Below are 26,898 nucleotides of genomic sequence, written 5' to 3' on the forward strand. Positions count from 1 at the left end.
TATTGCCATTTTCACGATGTTAATCTTTCCAATCCAGGAGCATGGGAGGCTTTGCCATTTTTTTAGTTCTGTGTTGATTTCCTTTTTCAAGATAGATAAATATTATTTTATATGATCATATGCACATAGCTATTGAGCCATTGTGATTCTTTCCTAAGAATAACCTCCTTTGATCTCACTGTGTGAATGTCTAGATAAAATTGATAATTGAACTCCATTTCAAAAGAAGAGTAATCTACAAACAAGAACTGAGGAAGGTTCTTTTGTGGCAGATGGAATAGTTTGGTTTTCTCAGCTTGATCTTCCTACCCAAGGCATAAGAGCACAGGGGGAGAATCAACTTGGCATTCAGATAAATGAGACAGTAGTATTCTGGCAGACTGACTTGGAGTTAGGGCTGAACAAGGTGCATAATTCAAATACTGAATTGCTTTGCACTTTAGAGTATATATTTTAAACTTTTACTTATTAAAATTTTCCTGAATTGAAAGTTAAAGTGGGCATTATAAGCTGATAGCCACCTTGATATAGCATTTTGTTTTTGAGTACAGTGTGGTGGGAAACGGGAAGTGAATGAGTGCCAGATCTCTTTAATTCTGTGCAGTGAAATCCCAAAATCTCTGCAAGCTGGAAACTACATTTCAGCATTAATTGCCAGATGCCATTGGCAAGAAGCACACATCCCTGAATAGACTGCTATTTGCCAGTTCTAGAGATTAGAAATATAATTGGATATCAAACTGCATCCTTCCTGCATCTTCCCTACCTCTCCCTGCTGCTTTCATAATGAGAAACCAGAAAGGAATGAAGCAGATGATTCTCCTTATTCTGGAACACAGAAATCTACAATAAAATTCAATGAGATATTTTCAACAGGAGTGCTCATTTATTTATATCCTCATGGAAAAGTTCCAATTTTCCCTGGAAGTATTTTCTCATGTCCTTATAATCTTTGTAGTTCAAACTCTCTACTTTTTTTTAAAAAAGGAGTAACAGAGTTCTTTGCCCTCAGTCTCTCCTTCTAAGCTGCCTTACAGACTTTGGGGAGAAGATTGTGTGTTTCAATTTCAAATTTAACCATTTCTCTCATTCATGTTCTACTGTTATCTATCCATTTCTCATTAAAAGTGTTGGTTTAACTTCCAAAGTTCTCCAGGCCTCTAATAATGACTCCAGTCTTTTTACCATCAAGCAATGGATAATAGGGGGATTGTGTAATTCATAGTTTTGTATTTAAACTATATTTTCTGTTATATTTTAGTTTCTTAAAATGTATTTCTATCCTTTCTTCACATGACTATGAATATTTGAAGTGTTTTCTTGAGGTATAGTTTATGTAATATAAAATATATCTGTTGAAAATGCAGAGTTCAACTATAACCTAAAATTTGTACAACTATCCTAGAAACTAGCTTTATAATGTGTTCTTTGCACAAAAAAAACCCAGTCCAACATCAGTAACTTGTGATTTGCTTCCTATAATTAGCCATAGGCAATATGAAGGGTAACTTTTGTCTGGAGAGTATTTAAAAATAATTTTGATATTTCTTATTATTCAATATTGGGTATCTTATTTTTGGATATGGTCAGTTAGCACAATATATTGAATATTTATCTTATAGTGTGTTAATATATCATTTTATTTGACTGACACATAATATTCCTTGGATGGATGAGCATATTTTGCTCTTTCTTTGGCAGATTATAAACATTACATTAATTTTACTTTTAGGTAGCATGGACAATTCTAATACAAATTCATCTGCTTCTAACTTTTCCCAGGATGATAATGTTTGCCTTTTGATTGGATTTATGTATAATATCATTAATTGTGATTTTGGAATCCAGTATCTTCCTTTCAATATTCTCAATACTTTATTTCTCTGGAATTAAGAAACTAGCGGTTATAACAGTTATACATTTTGTGATGAAATATTTTGATTCATTTTAATTTTATTAAATGATATTTTGAGTTATGGAAGTAATCCTTTAGCAAATTACTTTCTGTCACTTACTATTTCTTATTAAAATTATCTAGTATATTTATGTGAAGTTACCTTCCATTCGCTGGTTCTAAAACATTATTTTATGCTTGTTTTTTTATTGTGAAAATACTGTACAGAGGGGTTTCAATTATATTGGCAAGATAATGAGTACATTTTTTTGCCATAGCAACAATAAGTACATTTATTATATAAGCAGAAAGAGGGAGAACGTTTATTTGATCCCTGTACTTTTATTTCCCAAACCTCAAGTTTTCTGGTCTTTGATTCAGTTTGAATTCTCCATCAATGGCAGTTAGTTACCTTATAATGACAGTCAGTTCTTGAAGTGCCCAAGCCATGAAGGTACCTGTCTGACTCTATGAAAGTTTATTATCTAAAAATAAACAAATCAAGGTTTTCTTTAAAAGCTCATTGAAGAATTGTTTGAATCCTCTTTTCTCAAGCACAAAAGAATGGTCTCTTTCAACATTTGTATCCTTATTTTGTGGCAATCAACTTACAAGCAGACACAGTAAAGACAAGTACCTTTGAGCTATCTATGTGAATACTGCTGGTCAAATATTCTGTGGTTTTCCTTTTTGACTAGAATTACATAGTGCTTCTACATCAGAGGCTCGCTGGTGCCCATTTGCTCTTGAGACAGACCTGAATGAACCAGACCATTTTCTAATGACACTGAATTGTAAAGAAAAAAATCTGTACCTCAATGAGTACATTTCTTACCAAGCATTGTTGCCTCCTCCTTTGTTTCACCTCACCATTACTTCAAACCTTCCCCTTCTCTGCCCCCCACGCGCTGGCATCCTGTCCCCCCTCCCCCACCCACCAGTGTCCTTCCCCCCTCCCCCTTCCCTAACTCCCCCACCCCGCGCCAAAGTTGTAAAGTTAGATTTTAGACATACGTCTTGTACATCTCATTGTTAGCTCATATGCCTGAGTCTAGATCCATTTATTTTAAACTGAGTCGTTGAGAATTGTTGAGCTTATTTTTGTATTACTTTTCTTTTTGACTTCTTTTTTTTTCTTCTCTTTTTGGTTTCCATTATTTGTGTGTTGGTATGGGCAAAAGTGACCTATATTTGTTTGAAACCATGCTCATTTTTCTTCATGTTGTTTGTTTCTTTTGTTTTGTAGAGAAGGAAATTTTGTTGAAAGTTTAGATTAATTATCTTTTCAAGGTTTATAAAAGAACCTGTTAATGAAGACTTTGGTAGCAAATTTTCTTAGGGTTTGAGTGGTACAGCATTTACCACGCACACATAAAACTCTAGATTCCAATATTTACCACCACAAACACATCTAATTTCATTTTTGTTTGTGTTTTCTGTGATCATCTCATGACATAGCTCAGGTGAAACCTTCAGTTTTTATTTCATCATATATTTTCTTTGTCAGAGAGTAAAATAGAAAGTTCTATGAAACATTAAAATTGTTATATTTGGAAAGCAAAAATGAAGCATAAAAAAGTGTAATAATTGGTGGAAATTACCATGACCTTGTTAGCACTTTACTTGTCTTCACTAGGTAAACAGTTCAGAATTAGGTGTTTGTGTACTGAGAACCAAATAGGAGAAATAATCTAGGGTCACAATTGTGTAGACTTATTAATAAGCTCATTTTTGCTTTGACATGTAGTTGTACAAGTACTTAGAGAATTTTGCAAACCTTAAATATCCAGTAGGTATACTTATTAGCACATTTTTGTCATGTGGTCAGTATTTCATTAAGTTATATTGATACTGTTATTCCACCTGGTAGAAGACAAACCAAGATGAATACAAAGAATCTTTCCATAAACTTAAACAGAAATAGGACAAAATAGGACAAAGTATCAAAGCCTCTGTGTGTGTATGTGTGTGTGTTTGTTGGTCATAGGGCTTATATTCTGGGCCTGGGTGCTGTCCTTCACCTTTTCAGCTCAAGACTGGATCTCTACTTCTTGAGCCACAGCACCATTTCCAGTTTTCTAGTGTTTTATTGGAGATAAGAATTTCACAGATGCTCTTGTACAGGCTGGCTTTAAATCAAGATCCTCAGATCTCAGCCTCCAGAATAGAGAGGATTACAGATGTCAGCCACTGGCACCCAGTAATAAAGTACCTGGGAAGGTGGCTCAGTGGTAGAGCGCTTGCCTTGCAAGCCTGATGCCCTGGGTTCAATTCCTCAGCACCACATAAGCAAAAAGAAAAAAGCCGGAAGTGGCGCTGTGGCTCAAGTGATAGAGCATTAGCTTTGAACTGAAGAGCTGAGGGACAGCGCCCAGGCCCAGAGTTCAAGCCCCACGACCGGACCCAAAAAAAAAAAATGTTTTATTCTTCCTTGTGGTCTTAGTCATCTTATTTGCTCAAGTAAACTATGTTTAAATGAATAAAAATAATCCTGTTTTATTAAATACCAGAAAGTTCTTAGTCCATCATATCTAGTAATGAAAAACAGGAAATATTATATGGCAAGGAAAGAAAACTTATACTCTACTGACATATAAAAGTAGCAGAAGTATAAAACAATTGTTCTACTTCCTGACAGAACTTCATGTCATCCTTCATTGTAGTAGATGAATAACTGAATGGCAAATGATACTGCATGTTTTGTATTCTACCTACATTGTAAATTCTTGTAGATGGAATTGATACCTCTTGCATCTTCCTCACTAGTACAATTTACATACTTACTGGTCCATAGAAGAATACATAGTAAGTATGAATTCTACAAGGATCAACCATAATTGATTTGAATCATTGAGAATAATAGAGCATATATTTTCATATATTTTCAACTAAGTTCATTTAAAATTTTAGGTCTGGTATTATAATTACCAAGTATTATATAATATGAAATTAGGTTAATTAAAGAAATCCTCCAAAAACTTTAAAATGAGGGAGGAGAAGAGGAGTTAAGAATAAGTAATATAAATAGCATAAATTGGATCAAAGTACGTTACTTGTATTTTTCAAATATCAGAATCAAGCTCCTTGTACAATTAATTTATGTAAATAAATATTTTAAAGAAAATAACCTGGTTATAATATGGAATATCATTCTTTAAATACAATGAAAAGTCTAATTATCTTTATGATTATCTTTACAATTTACTGAACATCATGTATTATGAGCATATTAGACTGTAAAGATCACCTATAGTTTAGGTAAGTGACAATCCTGAGGGTTTAGCTCAGGGCCTGGGATCTGAACTTGAACTTCTCTTGTTCAAGGCTACTGCTCCAGCACTTGAGCCATAGCTCCACTTTCACCGTTTTTGGAGATAAGACTTTCACAGACTTTCCTGCCCAAGCTGAGTTCAAACTATAATGCTAAGATCTCAGACTCTGAAGTAGCACTAGGATTATACCCATAAAGCACTGATGCCCAGCTGAACAAAATTTTGATATTATTATTACCATCAAATATTTCAAAGTGCCTATGTGATTTATTGGTGAACAAAGTTTCAATAGTTTGGCAGAGTGTATTAGACAGGTAATATTCTAAAAACAGAACAATTATTTAGAATACTTTAAAGGTTAAGAAAAAGTGGAGTGGAATAAAGAGTGGGTCATACCTGGTATGAAGTAGTTATCTCCATAACACGTTGGGCCTCCAGTTTTCAATTTGCAAATATGGAAAGTGAGAACAATTCATATACTTGTGTTTGACTGTTAAATATACTTGTAAACTGATTTAAACTTGATTTGCACTTCTGTGGTATTTCAAACTTAAGTTTTTAACTGTTACAAATTATAGGTTGATTGTTTGTGATTGCATGAAAAGTGAAATATTGAGATAGAATGAAGCTATATGGGAATCTCAATATTTCACTTTTTTGTTGCCGATTGCTATCCCTTATAAGAAAATTCAGTGTATCCTATTTTTTTCTACATTTAAATTCAAGTGAAGAAAACAAAAGAAGATAACAGTGTATTATGAAAAGACTATCTACATATATATTTTAAAACTCTAACAATATCTATTAAAATGAACTTGAAGAAAAATGCACATTCAGAATGGGAGGAAATTTGATGTACTGATATGTAGATAGATACTTCAATAGGTAATGCTTTCAGAAATTTACTAAAATCCACCAAGAAAAGGATGTTTAGGAAAAAAAAAAAAACATTTGGTGCAGCTGCTGTTCTTTGGCAGTGACAAAAATTAAACAATTGACTTAATGCAGCCTCCAAATGATAGTAGGAATTGCACAGAGAGGAGACCTTAACATTCAAAAAAATTCATATAGAAAAAACATCATAAATAGCCTCACCAACTTAATAGTCATCTCTACAAAATTGTGTGCTGGGTTGTATCTATATCTCTTAAAGTTAATATTAATAAACCGTCAATTCTTGCAACATTTAGGTAAAAGTGCAACTATTGTGTTCCATGCAAGTGGCTAATGAACTGAAAAGTTCCTAAATGAAAATGTGCTTGAGTGTTATAATGACAACTTGGATTCTTCAGAATGTTTAGGGATAAATAGGGAGAATGCTCAATATCAAAACAGGGGTTAAAAATGTAAATATACTGTAAGAGAAACTTGTCTTCTTAGTTCCAGTATGTAAAATTAACATTAAATTTACTCATTTGTTATTTCCTTCTTCCAATAATTACCAATAATGCCCTGTATGTGCTCTAAAAATACTTATTTAGCAGTTATCAAAATGGATTCAAATCCCAGCTGTCAATGAGCATCTTTTGAAGTAAATGAATGAAATGTTTTAAGAATCAAACAAATCAAAATGGCACTTGTAAGTATGCATAGAAGCTAACCAGTTTATACTGATGCAGCTACAATTTTTTTTAGATATCAAATCACTATTCTAACAACTGATGAATTACTATTGCCATTTCATCTTGGCCCATCTCTTGAAACCATACACCTCTGACTTGCCTTTATTTATCACTCACAAATACATTCCAAAGACCCATTGTGCCACAGTGGTCTGGTCAACATACCCAATATGTTGTTTTTCTCTATATTGTTCAGAAGAAGAAAGCTCACTCAAGTCATAGTGGAAGGACATGTAATATTGTAGAGGGTGTTGCCTGCAATTGCCTTCCTATTTGTAGGAAACTACCATGGAGCAATGTATTATCTATGCCTAAATCACTGTTGTCTTCCCGACAGTACCGCCTCTGTATTGTGGCAATAGCTACAGATCATAAATTGTTTGACTATAGTTCTGAGTTGGATTTACACTGTCAGAAAGTATCGTTGTTTGCATTATCTGACATCTGGCACCCATTGTCCCATGTCATCTACAGACTACAAATGTGCATTACCAATAAGCTGCTGTTCATTCTTATGCTTTGAGTGTTAGTAATGAACTTTCCAAATTGCTCTGAGCCCATTATTTATTTCCTGGCTGAATGGGAGTTTAGTAGGCCAGCTTAGGAGTGAAGGTTTTTGCATGCTGTTGCCTAGGGATTGCTTGATTGCTTGAGGTCGGTAAAGCAATGAATACCCAGGACTTATTCCTGCATTCATTTCAAAGTCATATTTTGTTGGTTCATATCAATACCATACATGTATTTTCTATTTTGAACAACACAATTGTTATAGGTATTAGGAGAAACCCTACAACAATCAACAGCATACTACAAGAATGATACTAAAACTATATCTGTAGTTCAGAAGTGGGTCTTTATGAGAATAGCATCTCACCTAAGATTTGGAGAGTGTTTAGGAATTTCTCAGTAGTATTTTTTTTGGGGGGGGTCCGGATGTTGGGCCTGAACTCTGAGCCTGGGCGCTGTCCCTCAGCTCTTCAGCTCAAGGCTAGCACTCTACCACTTGAGCCACAGCGCCACTTCTGGCTTTTTTCTTTTTGCTTATGTGGTGCTGAGGAATCAAACCCAGAGCCTCATGCATGCAAGGCAAGCGCTGTACCACTGAGTCACCTTCCCAGCCCCTCTCAGTAGTATTGAGCTGCAAGAAAGTGTCCATAATTGAAGGCAGAAGGAGGCAGCACCACAGCTGATCATCCCAAGGCATTTACATTTAACTTATTCGATGAAAACAAGGAAGCAACACTTCACTTATGCCCACATATATCATCTGACATGATAGCAAAATATCCGCAATGACATCAGAAAAATCACAGTTCTGAGACTCCAAAATAAAGCCACCAAGCAAAGCATCAAACTTAATATTTTACTTTATTATGAAACAGTAGTATTCGTTAAAAACTTTGGTCAGGCTGGGCGCCAGTGGCTCACGCCTGTAATCCTAGCTACTCAGGAGGCTGGGATCTGAGGATCTTTGTTCAAAAGCCAGCCTGGGCAGGAAAGACCATGAGACTCCTATCTCCAATAAACCCCCCAGAAAACTGGAAGTGGCACTGTAGCTCAAGTGCTAGAGCTCTAGCCTTGAGCTGAAGAGCTGAGGGACAACGCCCAGGCCCAGAGTTCAAGCTCCATGAATGACAAAAAAAAAAAATGGTCAGGAGGAAAAATAATGTTTTTCAAGAAAATCAGCATGGTAGAGTTTCTAGGATGACTTCCTGGAGATGCAGATACACTGGAGAGAATGCAGGCAGAACAGACAGCAGTGAACACAGCAACATGTATAAGACTAAAATGATGACCCAGTTTTCCTATTAAAAATAGTGTAGAGAGAAAAAAGAACAAGCATGAGTTGAAGACAAATTGCTGATTGTTATTAACAGGGGCAGAGATAATTCTGTTGAATACCCTGACAATATAATTTTAAAATCATTTCTATTCTAATGGCCCAAATATATTCAATGTTATCACATACCAGAAAAAGTAATTTGTAGAAGTCTGCACATGACGATATTGAATTATTGAATGGGTGGTTTGTTTTGGATATTCTAAGCAATGCAAAGTAATTACAAAAGTCCTTATAAAGAAACGTGATGGTAGGAAGGTCACAGTAAGAAATGACAATATATCAGTGAAAACAGCTTTAAATGATGTGGGCAATACAGGAGCTGAGAGATTCTTCTCTTAGCTCTCCAAAAAGAATGAGGCTGTTGACACTTTGAGACATACTTTGGATCTTTGACCTTAACATTTAAAAAAAAAAACAACTAAAATTGACTTTATGTCAGGTACTAAACTGATGGCGTTTTCTTATAGAAGCAACAAGAAACTAACATAATATCCAATGACAATAATAAAGAGTGAAAAGAGGATGATTTCTGTTCTATGCAGCCTCAGTATGAAAGATCACATAATGACTAGAAAAAAATTAAGAAATAAAAATTTGAATTTCTTCTCAATGGGAAACTAGAAGTTTGGATTGATGAATCATAAATGTAATGGGAGATAAAGCTTTTGGTGAATTATTACATTTAGTTGACAAGAAGGATGATACAAAAATGATGTTTTGTTCTCTTCCATAGGGTGGTTTAGAGTTGACACAATTTTCTTTTAGTTACAAATAGTAAATATGTGAGCTTGTAGACAAGCATTTTCAAACTATGTTATGTATTTTCATTCTTCCCTTAGAGTAGGTAGAAAGAAAGCTTTGATTCTATCAAATGCCAATGTAGTTTCTTTTTTTTTTCGGGTGGGGGGTCCGGTTGTGGGGCCTGAACTCTGGGCCTGGGCGCTGTCCCTCAGCTCTTCAGCTCAAGGCTAGTGCTCCACCACTTGAGCCACAGTGCCACTTCTGGCTTTTTTCTTTTTTCTTATGTGGTGCTGAGGAATCGAACCCAGGGCCTCAGGCATGCAAGGCAAGAGCTCTACCACTGAGCTACCTTTCCAGCCCCGCCAATGTAGTTTGCTGAATGTGAATGGAACCTAAGTCCAACCACAAGCACTTGAGAATTGAAATGGAGTGACTGGTTTAAGAAAATATCATCCTCATCTCTAGATGAGCCTTGATAACACATTCCAAATGTATGGATATTAAATAGATTGAAGCAATTTATCAAAAGGTCCCACTGTTTTTGTTAGAAGGAAGGAATTTAGTATTAATGGCTTAGAAATAATTTGCTTGGATGTAATTTTTTGTAAGTGGCCACCATGTTTATGTCCCAACCATAAATATGTTAACAGGATGACAATGAAATTTATTTTACAAAATATTAAACTTGAAAAATGTATGTCTGTATTTCTTAAAAGCAAAGTTTATGAAACTTTGCAATTTGATATATTAAAATGTAATGGCTCTTATAAAGAGATAAAATGTTAAAGTATTTCTGTTTATTTTGGGATCTAAATTTAGTTCATATATATATATATATATATATATATATATGTATTAGCCATTCAATATCAAACCGTTAGTATTAACCATCAATTATTAATGTTGAAAAGAACTGAAAAGAACTTGATGGCCAAAATTAATGTTAATAATACACATAATGTTGCTATTAACTGTATAGTTAAGGAATGCAAAGATGATGGTGGTGATGAGTTTTGTATGTTTGTTCTTCCTAGCAAGATCCGAAACCCTGGTTCAGTGCTTCTGAGACATGAGTATACATACACACATACATACATACATACACACAAATGTTAGAAGTAGAGGTCTGGATCTATTCTGATTCTATACAAAATAGTGAAACATGCACACAAATATATGTGTGTATATTTATATATAGTTATTTTTTTCTATGTGTTTGATATTTTTAATAAGTGAAGAACATTAAATAAAACATTTCTCCAATCTTTGGAATTTTCTTTAAGCATTTTGATTTATATATCATACTAAACTTAAGCTCATATCATTAAATTAAAAATATGTAAAATAATTATAAATTTTATACACCAAATATTGTATATAGATTCAGACTGATAACATTCAAATTCCAAATCTGCTATTTCCCAGCTCTGTAAATTGATCACGGTAATTGATTTTTTGTATATACTTTCCTAATTTCAAAACAATAGAAATAATATTATGTTCTAGATTGAGCTTTACTTATGTGATATTACAGTTAACATTCAGTCTAGACAGAAAACAATTGTAATCTCCTATCTTTAAGTTGCAACCTATTATCCATTTGTATTTCATTTAGTCTTTTGGAATGTGTGATTTTGGGGTGGTAAGATGAAAATCTATTATAGAAGTCTTCATTCTTCTTTGTTTTGATTGTAAATCATATACACACATAGACACATACATAAAGCTGTAATTGAGGTTTTTTTTTTTTATCATTCTTGTCTGTGGCTTGAAGTCAATTCCTGGGCACATTCCCTGAGCCTCTTTGGGTGTCAGTCTTGTACTCTACCCCTTGAGCCACAATACCACTTCCAGCTTCTTCTGAGTAATTTATCTAGGATAAGAGTCTCATCAAGGGGTTGGAAAGATGGCTCACTGGTAGAGCGCTGGCCTTGCATGCATGAGGCCCTGGGTTTGATTCTTCAGCACCACATAAGCAAAAAAAAAAAAAATGCTGAAAGTGGCGCTGTGGCTCCAGTGGTAGAGTACTAGCCTTGAGCTGAAGAGCTGAGGGACAGCACCCAGATCCAGAGTTCAGGGCCACCACAAACAGCAACAACAACAACAAAAAGAGACTCATCAACTGTTCTGCCTGGGCTGGCCTTGAACTGCTATCCTCAGATCTCAGGCTCTTGAGTAGCTAGAATTACAAGTGTGAGCCCCTGGCACCAGGCAGATGTTATCTTTGATTTAAATACCATAGATTTAAACTTTGTTTCCTTGGATTCTGAACCAAGTTATTCCCATGTTAGAATAGAAACTTTTTTATTAGAATTTTAATTCAGAACCTAAAATCTGGAAATGTCTGCATCTTTTTATCACTGGCATGTTACTCTCTTCTGTAATAATTGTCTTGGAGCCAACAATATTGCTTTTTATATTTGACTGCAAGGATTTTTGGAACAAATTTTACAGCTCAGTCAAGATAAATGGCTAGAAGTTTATGGAATGATTTTCAGGACTTTTTTCTACTGTTACTCGACAGATCTTACCTTCAGGACTACTTACTATAGGTTTTCCATAAATAGATCATGCCAACAATACTGTTTTAAAACAGACTTTTGTTTTTATTATGAAAAGTATCTTCCAATTCTTGGAGAAAAGTAAGTAATAACATTTATACATAGTTTGATATTATATAAATCTTATAGAAATTCTTTAGGAAAGTTAAAACAAATGAATATTTATCTAGAAGGAAAATTAGTGAGAAATGAATTGAAGCAATGATGTTAACATATAAAGTTAAAAATTGTGGAATATCAGGAAAATTCAAACTGTAAATTTACTCACATGCCATTGTACTAAATGTTTTTGTTGAAATTTCTGGATCAAGAAAATGTGATACACACACACACACACACACACACACACACACAATGGAATTCTTTGCTTCCATCAGAAAGAATGACACTGCCCAATTTCTAAGGAAATGGAAGAACTTGGAAAAATCATATTAAATGCAGTAAGCCAGACCCAAAGAAACGTAGGGCCCATGTAGTCTCTTATTTGTAATAATTAGCATACATCTAGGATACTCTTAACAGATGAACAGAATAGCTTAATTGCTATGTACATGTGAACATATAAGATCACGTCAAGCAAAATAAACTCCAAGACAGGGATACAAGAGATTTTTCTTTATTGTTATTTTTAATGTACTAAGTGATTTTTTGTTTCTTTTCTATGTTCTTCCCCCAATGTTATATCCCTTTTTGTCACTGTATTTGATTTTGATACCCTGGTATTGTATATACGTTTACTTGAATTTGGGAAGAGAAGGAGAACACAGAATGGTGAGACAAAGGACAAGGAGGGAACGAATGCCACAGTGATATTCACAAGACAATACATTGGAAATAATCTGTACAATTTGTGGGGGAGATTGAGAAGGGATGGAAAGTGGGAGAAAAATGAGGGAAGGGGTAACAAGTTTGAAAAGAAATATAATTATTACATTACTTATATAAATGGAACCCCTCTGTACATCACCCTGACAATAAAAAATTGTTGAAATTTTGGATCAAGAAAACGTGATAGGAATTGTGTATAGGAATTCTGTGCTTCCATCAGAAAGAATGACACAGTCCCATTTCTAATGAAATAGAAGGACTTGCTTCTATAAGTGATTAACCAATTTTGCCAGCACCATGTACTGAAGAGGCTTTCTTCCATTCTATTTTTTAGCTCTCTTATGATTAGATGGCTATATGTCTGTAGGTTCATTTCTGGGTTTTCAATATTTGCTACTGGTGCCTGTACCAAGCTGTTTTGATTACTATGGCTTTGTAGTAGAGTTTGAAATTTGATATTGATATTCCTCCAGCACTGTTCTTTCTGTTAAGGATTATTTTTGCTGTTTAAGGTCTTTATTGTTCCATAGGAATTTTTGGATTACCTCTTTTATTTCCTTGAAGAATGAGGTTGGAATATTGATAAGTATCACTTGAATTTGTAGATAGCCTTGGGAAGTATTGCCATTTTCACGACGTTGATCCTTCTAATCTAGGAGCATGGGAGATTTTTCCCTTTTCTAAGTTCTGTTTTGATTTCCTTTTTCAGATTTTTAAAGTTTTCATCATAGAGATCATTCACTTCTTTGGTTAAGTTAATTCCTAGGTATTTTATTTTTTGTGGCACTATTACGAATGGAGTTGCTTTCCTGATTTCAGTCGCACTCTTCTCATTGTTAGCATACAGAAAAGCCATTGATTTTTGAGGGTTAATTTTATACCTTGCTACTTTGCCAAAGTTTCGAATCAGCTCGAGTAATTTAGGAGTGGAGTCCGTAGGATTTTTTAAATACAAGATCATGTCATCTGCAAAGAGGGAGAGTTTTACTTCATCTTTCCCTATTTGGATCACTTTTATGTTTGCATCTGTCTTATGGGTGTATCTAGGAATTCTAATACAAAATCGAAGAGAAGTGGAGAGAGTGGTCATCCTTGTCTCATTCCTGAGTTTAGAGGAAATGACTTTAGTTTTCACCATTAAGTATAATGCTGGCTGTAGGTTTGTCATATACAGCCTTTATTGTATTGAGGAAAGTTCCATGGATTCCTCATTTTTCCAGAGCCAGAGTCAAAGCAGGCACCCTGAAAACATTATAGGACAGAATAGGAGAAACCCTAGGTCTCCTTGGCACAAGCCAGAAGCAACAAATCAAAGAAAGGTTGGACAAATGGGATTGCACGAAATTGCAGAGCTTCTGCATGGCAAAGAACATAGCTAGCAAGATAAAAAAAATCCCACATATTGGGAGAAGATCTTCAATAGCCATACAACAGACAAGGGTCTCATATCTAAAATAAACTTGGAACTCAAAAAATTAAATCCTCCAACAACAAATCCTCAAAGAAACAACTACCCAATAAATAAATGGGCTAAAGACTTAAAGAGATACTTCTCTGAAGAGGAAAGAAGGATGGCCAATAGACACATGAAGAAATGCTCAACCTCTCTAGCCATAAAAGAAATGTACAAGTCGTTATGTCAAAAAACAAACTTTCTAATTTTGGGGGAGGGGGCATATTGGGTGGGGGGCAGTGGGTGGAAGGGATGGGAAGGGGAAACAAAGAGGAGGCAACAATGCTTGATAAGAAATATACTTATTATTTGCCCATGTAATTGTAACTCCTCTGTATGGTATTCTCACAATAAACAAGAAAGAAATGCAAATCAAAATAACACTGAGATACCACCTCACCCCAGATAGAATGGCTATAATCAAGAACTTATAACAACAGATGCTGGAGGGGATGTGGCTAGAAGGGAGCTCTACTGTATTGTTGGTGGGAGTGTAAACTTGTTCAACTACTTTGGAAAGTAGCATGGAGGTTCCTCAAAAGACTCCACATAGAGCTCCCCTATGACCCAGCAATCCCACTTTTGGGTGTTTACCCGAATAATCACTAACAAGACCATACTAAAGCTACCAGAATGACTACGTTTATTGCAGCATTATTTACCACAGCTAAGATATGGAACCAACTCAGATGCCCCTCAATAGATGAATGGATCAAGAAAATGTGGTATATATACACAATGGAATTCTATGCCTCCATCAGAAAGAATGGCATTGTCCCATTTGCTAGGAAATGCAAAGGCTTGGAAAAAATTATATTAAGTGAAGTAAGCCAGGCCCAAAGAAACGTTTCCTTTATGTGCAATAACTAGTATATGTATGAGACAAGCAGAAACAGTAAGATAAGTTTATGTTAGGCAAAATGAACCCCAAGATAAGGACTCAATTTGTTTTTCTTTCTTGGTATTGTTTCTAACATATTCATAAGATGATATTTTGTTGCTTTGTATGTCCTCCCCCAAAGTATAACCTCTGTTTTCACTGTATTGGATGTTGGTATAATTTGTGGAGGGGAATGGAAAAAACAAATTGTTTAAAGAGGAATATAGGCGGACCCATTGCAACAATGATGCTACAAGGAAAAACAAACTTTACAATTTTGTGGGGGAAAGGAGGATGGCTGTGAGAGGACTGTAATTATGGAGATGGGAGGGCAGGGATGGCAAGAGAAAAATAAAGGAGGAAGCAACAATTCTTGATAAGAAATGTACTCATTACCTTGCTCATGTAATTGTAACCCTTATGTACAGTATTTTCCCAATTAAAAAAACTTAATAATAAGAAAAGATATTTAAGGACTTGGAAAAAACCATATTGAGTGAAGTAAACGAGACCTAAAGTAACATAGATCCCAAGGTCTCCTTTACTTGTAATAATTAGTATACATCTAGAATAATTTTAGCAGATGAGCAGAATAACTCAATAGCTATGTACAAATGATCACATAAGTTAATACTAACTGAAATGAACTACATGACATGGACATAATAACTGTTTTCTTTGTTGTTTTTCTCAATGTACTACATGATTTCTTTTTTTCTTTTGTGATTTTTACCTCTGTGATTTATCCGCTGTTGTCACTGTATTTAATTTTGGTACCCTGGGTATTGTATATACATTTATCTGAATTAGGGATGGAAAAGGAAAAACAAAATGGTAAGACAAAGGACAAAGGATAAAGGGGAACTTATGCAACAGCAGTACTCACAAGGCAATATGTTGGAAATAATCTGTACAAACTTGGGGGGATGGGAAGAGGGAAAGAGGGAGAAAAATGAAGGAAAGGCACCCACAATTTAGAAAAGAAATGTAATCACTAGCTTACTTATGTAAATATAACACCTCTCTACATCACCTTGACAATAAAATTTTTTAAAAATATTTAGATATCTTTGTATACTTTATCATTTTTTGCTACATCCAATAGTTGTAGCATTATTTCCTTAGGAGGGTAAAACCAAAAGAATACTTTTTCATTGAACAAACCAATAGGCTATTCTTAACAGTCTAGTTGAATTTAAACTCAATTGTTATAAATAAACAAAGTAAAACAGTTGAAACAAATAATAACAATACTATAGCAGAAAAAAGGAGCTTTGAGGCCATTTAGTTTGAAGTTATGGAGCATAGAATCAAACAAAACTCGAGATTTATGAACTCTGAGGGAGATTAAAAAATCCTCAAAGTTCTCAAGTTTCATTCTTTTTAGTAAATTACATTAAGAATTATATGATTACAAGCACTATTGTCTCATAACTGGAACCTTAACTACTATGGAGACTGAGACCTAAGGATTCCAATTCAAAGTCAGTTCAGGCAAAATATATCCATGAGACTCAGGCCTCCACATTATCATCAAAAAGTGGAGGAAAACTTAAGTGCTAGAATACCAGCCTTTATTGACAAATCTATGAAAGAGTGTGAGGCCCTGAGCTTAAGCCCAAATACAAGCACCCAAAATGAAAATCAATCAATTAATAAAAATAAATAAGAATGGTAGGTGAGGTTACGATATGATACAATATGAACTTTAGGATCATGCTTCAAATCTCAAATGAGAAAATGATTGTCTTAGCTACATGTGAGTACTTTAATTAGAAGAGGGCAATTTTACTTTTCACACAACACTGGGAATGCCTCTTTTCTCTAGTTAAAATCACCTTTGATTAAGACAATAGAATATCACAAGGAAACTTTGAACTTATTTGTTTACTACATGTATATTTTGGCCTTTGTGTGCAAGTGATGTGTCCCAATCTTGAAACAATCTCTTCATAAACACAACTCACAATTTGGTTAAGTTCTCTGTATCTTTCATTGCTCTTTGGTTAAGTTCTGGTCTTTCAATTTTTTTTTCCAACCCAGCACCAAAGTATTACAGAATGATGATACCAGTAATTGTTGTAATTACTTTGATTACTTTTCTTTACACATTTGTAAACCTCTATGCTTTACTTTTTGTTGGTTTTTATCAGATCCACAAAGTTTATGACCCAATATTAGTTTCTTCAGTTGCTATACTGGTTCTTTTAAAGATGTATAGACAATAGGGAAATAAAACAGGTTATCAAGTATTGAGATAGCATTATGGGTCTCATGCTTCTCTACATATTTATAACTGCTAACTTATATAATCTTAATCATCAATCCTATAAGGCAAATGTTAGTATTATAATCAGATCTGCTCAACAGGAAAGTGAAACATTCAGAAACTAAATACTTTTTCAAGATATTAAACAGTATCTTTACAATAAAAATATATATTAAGAGAAAAAAGAGATAAAGACAGTTCTCCAATTCCAGTTCTTAAGTACTTAAGTATATCTCTTATCATATCTGTTCTATTGTCAATATGATCTTTATACACTGGCCTAGTTTTAAACTTACAAGCACAAGAATTATTCATCTTACATAGTTTTAAAAAGTACTAAGCAAAATTTACTTATGTTATTTAGTTTTTGGCCAAAGTTAATCAAATTTTAAAAAAATGACATTTTCTAAATGAATTAACATTTGTTGTAAAACAACCTAAAGTCAGAGTCTGAAAGCAACTATTACTTGTGATAGTTAGATAGGCTGGGAATTAATCATCTTGACTTACCTTGTATATTCCCGCAGGGTCCTTTATGTACAAGTAGGTTTACTCTGACCTAAGCTTATCCACAAGAACTTCTCTGAGGCAGTTCCACTCCAGAGTTAGTTCACTCATGCATTTCATAGTGTCACATCAGAAGAGCAAAACTGTTTGTGAAGGATTTTTTTTCATCCTCTTTGCAACTCACAAGAAAAAAAAATCAATAAGAATGCAAGTATTTTAATGAAGGGAAAAAAATCTGTTACTCACATGACCAACAATATGGATACATACAGAAAAAGATGTTCTATGATATGAGTTAATCTATGTAAACTTGTGCCTTTTCTAGTGGTTCTTCTTTATTTTCTTGATAATACTGTCAAGATCATATTACATGCTCATATATAAATTTAAAATGCAGTGATTATATGTTAAAATAATAGAATAGATAATAGGTAATTAAAACCTCCTATATAATCTATAAAACTTAGATCTTATCTAAATTTATATATAAATATTTTTGCCTCTGAGAACTGAGACTTTTCCTTTATTATACACTTACTGCAGCTCAGAGTTGTTTATATGGGTTAAACTTCCCTAAATACAGTTATTTTTATACTTTGAAATGATTGAATTTATTCTGATAATCAGTTAGTTGATAGAACTCATTAAGCAAATTAAAGTAATTTAAAGCATAATAACCTAGAGCTTAAAAACAAAATTTCAATTTATAAGAAAGAACTTTTCAAAATCTCTGAAAATTCCAGGTTATAGCACAGCATGAGGGACTATAAAGGTATAGAGATAACTGAAAAGATAAATTGAGGAATAGAATAATGAATAAATGCACAAGCTGATATAGGTGCTATATCTATAATTCATATTAAATTTCTAAGACAGAGGAATATTACATTCATTCCTGTCCTTAAAAGAAGAAGGTTACTTTAAAAGTGATGCACATTTTAACATTATTATCACTGAACGACATCCCTAATTTCTCTGTCACCTTATTAGCTACTTTAGACTTTATTAATGCTAATATAATTCTGGGCTTCAACATGTGAATTTGTTCATGGCTTTGAGGGGGACATGCTTAAGTTCAATTCCAATATGAACATTATTGGATATAATAGCAGGATATAATAACATAACTGGATATCATAACAAATGTTTTCAAACACTAGGGTTGAACTTCAGTGAAAAAAAGACTTTGGACCAATAAAACATTCATTCAGAACACACAATTTCTTCCCTACAGAAAAGGATCTTGGGATATTGTAGTTTATTTTGAATTCTAAATGATACCTACAGTTTTTTTCTGTGTTTAATTATCAATAAATGATAAATGATAAAAGTATAGTCCAAGGTTGTAGAATTTACTGGTGATTGTTATTTTTTTCCATATTGCAGGCCCAACAACTGACTGACCTGGAACAAAAACTAGCTATAGCCAAAAATGAATTGGAGAAAGCAGCCCTCGACAGGGTAAGTGTACATCAGTGGACAATCATAAACTTGCTGATGGATGCTTACTGTTTCTTGTGACTTATTAATGAAACTCTGCATGCTGTGCATATAAGATAGTTATGGAATCCATGAATATTTGATATTCTCCTCAGACACCACTGTTTTCCTTCTTTTTGCGGTTGCATTAAATTTAAGGTTTCATCTCTGATTTCATGGATTTATTTCTACCTTCTTGGCACAGTTACACCACAGCAGCACAAATAAACTCACTTTAAAGTGCCAAGGTAGAAGTTTTACTTTAAGTATGAAGGAAATGAGTTAAAAAATAAATGGGAACAGTCATTTATAGCCATCTGCTATACCTAGCTTCTAAATGTGTACCTGAAAATTTGTACTTTTGTCAAGACTGAAATCCGGTAAACAACTTCATTTGTAATAGTCTCAAAAATACTTAAGAATTAAACAAAGATGTGAATGACCTCTATTATGAAAACTTTAAAAATCTGAAAAAAATAAATCATAGTAGATTTAAGGAAATGGAAAAACCTTCCATTCTTCTGGATTGGACATGTTAACATCATGAAAAGAGCAATGTTTCCCAAAGCTATTTACAAATACAATGCAATATCAATTAAAATCCCCAAAACATTCTTCTATGATATAGGGGAAGCAATCCATAAGTTCATATGAAATAAGAAAAGACACATAACTTGCCAAAACAATTCTTAGCAGGAAGAACAGTGTTGGCAGAATATCAATACCAAACTTCAAACTCTATCACCAATCCATAGTAATAAAAGCAGCCTGGTACTGGCACAAGAATAGGCCTGATGACAAATGGAGCATAACAGAAGACTCAAAAATGAACCCACAGATGTATAACCAGATAATATTTGATAAGTATGCCAAAAACATAGGATGGAAGACAGGCAACCCCTTAAACAAATGGTGCTGGGAAAATTGGCTATCCACATGGAGAAAATTAAGCTAGATTGGAGAAAATTAAGCTAGATTTTTATATATCACTTTGTACCAGAATGAACCCTAAATGGATCAAAGTTCTCAATGTAGGGTGAGATACCATAACAATATTACAGAAAGGGGTAGGGGAAACACTAGGGTTCCTAGGCTTGCATCAAAACCTTCTATGTAAATAGCCAGAAGCATAAAAAATTAAAAAATGGATAAATGGAGTTTGATCAAATTGAAGAGTTTGTACAATGCAAAAGTCATAGAATGAAAGATAAATTCAAAACCCACAGGCTGGGAGAAGGTCTTCACAGCAAACAAGTCCTCATAATTAAAATATACTAAAAGCTCAATAATTACCCCTCCAAATAAACCCTTAAAGAAACAACAACCCAATTGCTAAATTGGCTAAAATTTTGGAGAGAACTTTCATAAGAAAAATGGCTAATAGACACAGGAAGAAATGGCCATAAAAGCAATGCAAAGCAAAACAACATTGAGATTCCACCTCACCCCATTTTGAAAGGCCATTACCAAGAAAACTAACAATTACAGATGCTGTTGGGGGTGCTGCCAAAAGGAAATGTTACTACACTATTGGTGGTAATGTGAACTTGTTCAACCAGTTAGAAAGCAATATGGATGTTCTTCAAATGATTAACTTTAGAATTACTCTATGCCCCTTCAATTCTACTCTTGGGAATTCATCCAATTGACCACAAACAAGGCATCTCTAAAGCTACCAGTGCAATGATGTCCACTGCACCATTGTTTTCCATAACAAAGATAGTGATTCAACACATATGTCCCTTAATGGATGAATGGATCAAGAAAATATGGCATCTTTATCTGTATCTATTTACATAGATCAATAGATTCAGATATAGATCTAGATATATATCAATTGCTTTCTACTTTTTGAGAGACAATAGCTATGTAAATAGATAGACAGACAGATAGATACATATAGAAAGATAGAGATGGACATAGAGCTGTATATATAGATACAGATATAGATATTAGATATTTTTATAAATACATAGATACAGAAATTTTATGTATACAGATATATAGATACATATATAGATATATAACTAGATACATATATAAATATATAGAGATATAGATATATATCTCTGTATATATTTATATACCTATATCTATATATCTATGTTTATATAGCTATATAGATACAGAAATCTAATGGAAATTTTACATGAATGATATTTCATTCATAAGGAATTGGATAAACTTTGAAACAATTACCTTAAGTGAAGTAAGCTAGACCCAAAGAAGCATAGTTTGCATTGTTTCCTGCATTTGTTGTAACTAGACTGTGCCTATAAATCTAGAAATAAACATCCTGGATAGTAAAAGACAAAATATACACTTGGACCTGATACATTGTACAGGACTCTAGGCATTCACACAGTGAAATACAAAGAGGATACTCTCAGGAGACCATCACACAGGTTCAATACCTATGCACATATGCTCATATAAAATATTTATTGACATGAACTCCAAGAAATGCAAACAAGAGTGGTTTTTTCCTACTGAATCACTGTCTTTATTTTCTGTACCTTTTGTCTTGTGTGTAAGTTTACCTGTTTGGGGAGGGTATGGTGGGCACAAAAATTGTAGGACCAATGATGAACAAATGCAGCAGTACTACTCACTGGACACTATGTTGAAAATGAACTATACAACTTGCAGGGGGTGGGGGCGAGAGATAAAAACTGGAAGAAAGCAAGGGCAGTAGTGACACTAACCCAAAAGAAATGTACTCATTACTGGATTTATATAACCCCTCTGTACATCACTTTTATAATAACAATAAATTAAGAAAGTACACCCAAAGACACTACATGGAAGAATAATTGTTTAATAATAAATGGAGTTAATATAGCTACATACTATTGCAATCAATGTGTACATTCCATATATTTTCAATAGTCAAATTGATATAGTAGTTAAAATATAACATTTGTTAATGAAATATATTTGCATCTTTGTGTTTATATATTGTAGGTAAATCTGTAATATGTAATACTGAGAATGAAAGAAATCAGAATCATAAAATATTGGCAATTGTTCAAATAAATAAAATATATTGAAAATAGATTTTTATAACATATAAGTGAAAATATGCGATGCACATATGTTGACACTCTTTCTTGGTGATATCAGAAACAGAAAAAAGCATGTGAATGAATGTACTTATTTGCAATCTTTCCTGTAACAGTTTGAAATTGTCTTTTAAAGACAATGCTATGCATATGATGCCCTTATGAATATTTGAAACTAGTAGATTTCTTTGGAGAAAACTTTTATTTTCCAAAAAGTATACAGATACACAGAAATACTCATTAATTAATATTAGAACACATATATATCACATGCATTAGCTTCACGTGATATGTGCAACTGTGGGCATGAGGTACATGCAACATATATGTATGTTCCTATTAGATTTGTGTATATATAATATCATATATATTGTAATTGAGTATTATCTATGGCGTGTACATATATTATCAAACTAATACTGTGCTTTTTAACACCTAATTCAGACTGTTCATAACTTAATATATGTCATGTTGTTCTCCATATGAACCTAAAAATTTTTAAGTCAGTTTTTAAGATAGAAGAGTATCTATATGTTGTCAGTTGCTTTCTATTTTTGTATGTGTGACAGTATCTAAGTAATTATTTTTGAGAAAATTTAGCAAGTAAAATCAATGTATTTAACACCATATTTTGCAATAGTACACTTATGTGTTTAGCACTTTTATAAAGAAATAAATTTCCCTGCTAATTACCAACTTGAACCATAGGTGTCTTGCTACAGTCTGAAGAGGAAGAGTGAGCTCTATTTTTGATATTTGCTACCTTTCTCTACATTTTTCTAGGTGAAGATGAGGATAAAGGTTAATGTTTCAGGCATTTTAATCATTTTTTATAAACATGACTCTTCACTTTGGGATGACCTAACCTTTTCAAAGTTGACATAGGAAACATATTAAACATAAAGTGTATGCTATAGTATTATATTTAGTGCATTTCACAAATGTTAATTGCTTTATAAAATTGAAGCTCTGAGACAACTGAAAAATTTCATTTTTGTGATTGCCACATTTTATTTTATTCAAATCATTAATAGTTAATAGTATTAAGGATTCTGACTACTGCTTTAGTAGAGCAGGTCAAGCATGCTTCTTTTGATCTATACTAATTTTATATTTTATAAAGAAAATTAAGTGAGTACATATGAAAGTCTGACAATATCTGGAAGTGTAATACTATATATTAGTTTTAAATTATGATTTTAACTCAGAAATAAGCATAATAAGAAAAAGGGCAGCCTTATATTTTATAAAAATGCTTTCTTTGACATTTCCACCTCTACTAATTTTTAAAATTTTATAATAGAGATGGTGTACAAAGGGATTACGGTTTCATAAGTCAGGTAATGAGTATATTTCCTTTTGAACAGAGTCATCCTCTCCCTCATTCTCTCCCAGTTTTTCCCCCACCAACTTCCCTTCCCCATTAAGTTGTATAGTTCACCTCCAACATAATGTCTAGTGGGTTTTACTGCTGAATTGGTTCACCTTTTGTCCCACCATTTCTGTGCTTCCTCTTCCCCTCTGAAAATCGACAAAACAGGGACAGAGGGGGAAAAGTCAAAGAAAAAAATGAGGGGCTGGGAAGGTGGCTCAGTGGTAGAGCGTTTGCCTTGCATGCATGAGGCCCTGGGTTAGATTCCTCAGCACCACATAAGTAAAAAGAAAGAAAGCCGAAAAGGGGTGCTGTGGCTCAAGTGGAAGAGCGCTAGCCTTGAGCTGAAGAGCTGAGGGACAGCACCCAGGTCCAGAGTTCAAGCCCCATGACCGAACCTCCCCCAAAAAAAGAAAAAGTGAAAGAAAAAAATAGAACTACAAACAGCACAATAAAAACCCTCTTCCTTCCAATTTTTGGAGTTTATTTCGATAAGTATTATTTTATATAATCATATGCATACAGCTATTGAGCCTTTGTTATCTTCTCCTTTTGCATTTTGCTTTATTATGTTTTATAAGGATGTTGAGTTCTGATCATACAATAACAGTCTGACATCCGCTTCGCCGACCATTATATTGAAAGTTGCTTTGATTTGACTTCACATACTCCTTGTAGTTAGTCATTGACTAAATGGCTTTGAAACATTTTGGAATAGTTTTTTGTTGTTGTTGACACTCTTTTGCTTGGTGATATGGGAAACAGAAAAAAGCATGTGAATGAATGTTCTTATTTTCAATCTTTCCTGTAACAAAATATCCCAAGAAATTATTGTAAATTGAAGCATGAATTCATAGTGTCACAGGAAGTAATATGTATATTACAAGTTCACACGGCTCCAAATGAATGTTATAGTCATACTATATATTATTGGTGTGTTATAATTTGATCACATCATATCATAGCCTGGATTCAGTTTGGAAGGCTGAGGTAGTGCTTTAAGTGATGATATTAGAAGCAACTATTCTTGTGTCTAAATCAAAACTCTTCTATTGTATAACTCTGTGTCTAAATCCCTCAAGCTCTTTAGGATTCACTTGCTCTATAATATAACCTAATTTTTAAGGATGATGAGAGGATTAAATGCACCAAAAAATTAAAGGACTAAGAATAATGTGTGGCCCATGGAAAATACTCAATAAACTCATACACCATGACTATTAGCGAATGCAGATATTTTGTCTTTGCCTAAAGAATTTCAGCACAACTTTTGGTACTGTGAACTATAAAAGCATTTCATGCATTAAGAGATTGATCTCAACGAATCACATGTAAGACATATAAGAGGAATATAAACTGCAGTCATAAAGCTAGATATAAATTCCAGCTCTCTTCAAAATGGATAAAAACAATTAGAGTTTAATGTAATTGCTCTTCACCACTTACATCATCTTTATATGAGCCTTATTAGAACTCTGCAGGTGTCTAACTGCTAAAACAAACATTTTATCTTGGTTATTTCATCAATTAACCTTAAATGTGTCATGGGAAAATTCCCAGACTTCAACTTAGTCCTCAGGACTAATTTAACGACAGAGGTCTAAATGTACTACTCTATGATAAATAATAAGTATCTCAAGCTTTAAAAATCAGTCTTGGGTTTTCAAGCACTAAATTATTTATTTGGCAAAACTAATAACTTGACTCAGAAGTAGAATACAAACAAATGGGATTATGACATGGATGTCTCCCAGATTGTCACATGGAATATATTTGTGTAGCATCAGACTCTCAAAATTTCACCCAGGAAATCATGCATTATTGGAGAAGGCAGAGTTATGCAAAACACAGTCTCCCAAGTTTTAACAATAATAGAAGTACTCATAGCTTTGATGCAGTGTCTGGTGGGTAGCAGGGGTGTGATGCAACATGATTTGAATACAAAAAAAAATACATGACCATAAAGTAATGTGAATACTATTCATGCTGTGTATGGGAGATGTGGGCCCACTTGAACATGAATCCAAATACTTTGAATAGGATTCCAGGGATCATAGAACTGGTTTTGTGGCAAAAATAAAATAAGGGAAAAATATGTTTCAACTCCTCACAGTGTTTCCATAGCCAACATCTGATGTTATCCTGATCTTTCTGAGAAAATGTTTTCTTGTAAAGGAATTGAGAGAAACAGAAATGAACATAAAGAAAATGGATTATGAATTTAGGTGAGTTTACTAGGGTATGAATTGTTAAGGGTTAACATGTAATTATTTTTTTCTTAGAAAAGTACCAATGTGTAGTCTTTTGAGGAACCTCCATACTTGGAGATCCTCTATGACCCAGTAATCCCACTTCTGGGCATTTACCCCAATGTGCACAAACAAGGATATGGTAAAGCTACCAGTACAACTATGCTTATTACAGCATTATTCACTATAGCTAAGATATGGAATCAACCTAGATGGCCCTCAGTGGATGAACAGATTAAGAAAATGTGATATATATATTCCATTATATATACACATATATCTGTATATGTATACGTATATATAATGGAATTCTATGCTTCCATCAGACAGAATGACACTGCTCCATTTGTTAGGAAATGGAAAGACTTGGAAAAAATCATGTTAAGTAAGCCAGACCCAAAGAAATATAGGTCTCATGGATTCCCTCATTTGCAATAATCAGTATATATCTAGGATAATTTTATCAAATGATCAGAAAAGCTCAAAAGCTATGTACATATGAACATATAAGATGATGGTAAGTGAAACGAAACCCAAGATGTGGACACAAGAGGTTTTATTTTGTTTTTGTTTTTTATAATGTACTATGTGATTTTTGTTTCTTTTGTATGTTCTTCCCCCTATTTGTATACCTCCTATTCTTACTGTACTTGATTTTGGTACCCTGTTTCTTTTTTTTTTTACAGTTTTTTTTTAATTTTATTTTATTTGTGAAGATACTGTACAGAGGGGTTACAATTACATGGGCAGGATAATGTGTACATTTCTTACCAAGCATTGCAGCCTCCTCCTTTTATTTACCCTTCACATCCCTTCCCAGCCTCCCCCCTACCCCCAATCCCAATCTTTCTCCATCCTCCCCTTCC

General features: G+C 33.6%; 1 protein-coding gene across 1 annotated transcript in view; it reads left to right on the forward strand.

Moving 5' to 3' along the window:
- The window catches only part of Luzp2 (leucine zipper protein 2), a 354,582-nt gene that overhangs the window by 272,938 nt on the left and 54,746 nt on the right, over positions 1 to 26,898 (forward strand). Inside the window, exon 8 of the mRNA XM_013019604.1 lies at positions 19,257 to 19,331. Within this exon, the coding sequence (XP_012875058.1) occupies positions 19,257 to 19,331 (75 nt within the window). The remainder of the gene's footprint in view (positions 1 to 19,256; positions 19,332 to 26,898) is intronic.

The sequence above is a fragment of the Dipodomys ordii genome, unplaced genomic scaffold (assembly GCF_000151885.1).
Source record: "Dipodomys ordii isolate 6190 unplaced genomic scaffold, Dord_2.0 Scaffold46, whole genome shotgun sequence".
Taxonomy (NCBI): Eukaryota; Metazoa; Chordata; class Mammalia; order Rodentia; family Heteromyidae; genus Dipodomys; species Dipodomys ordii.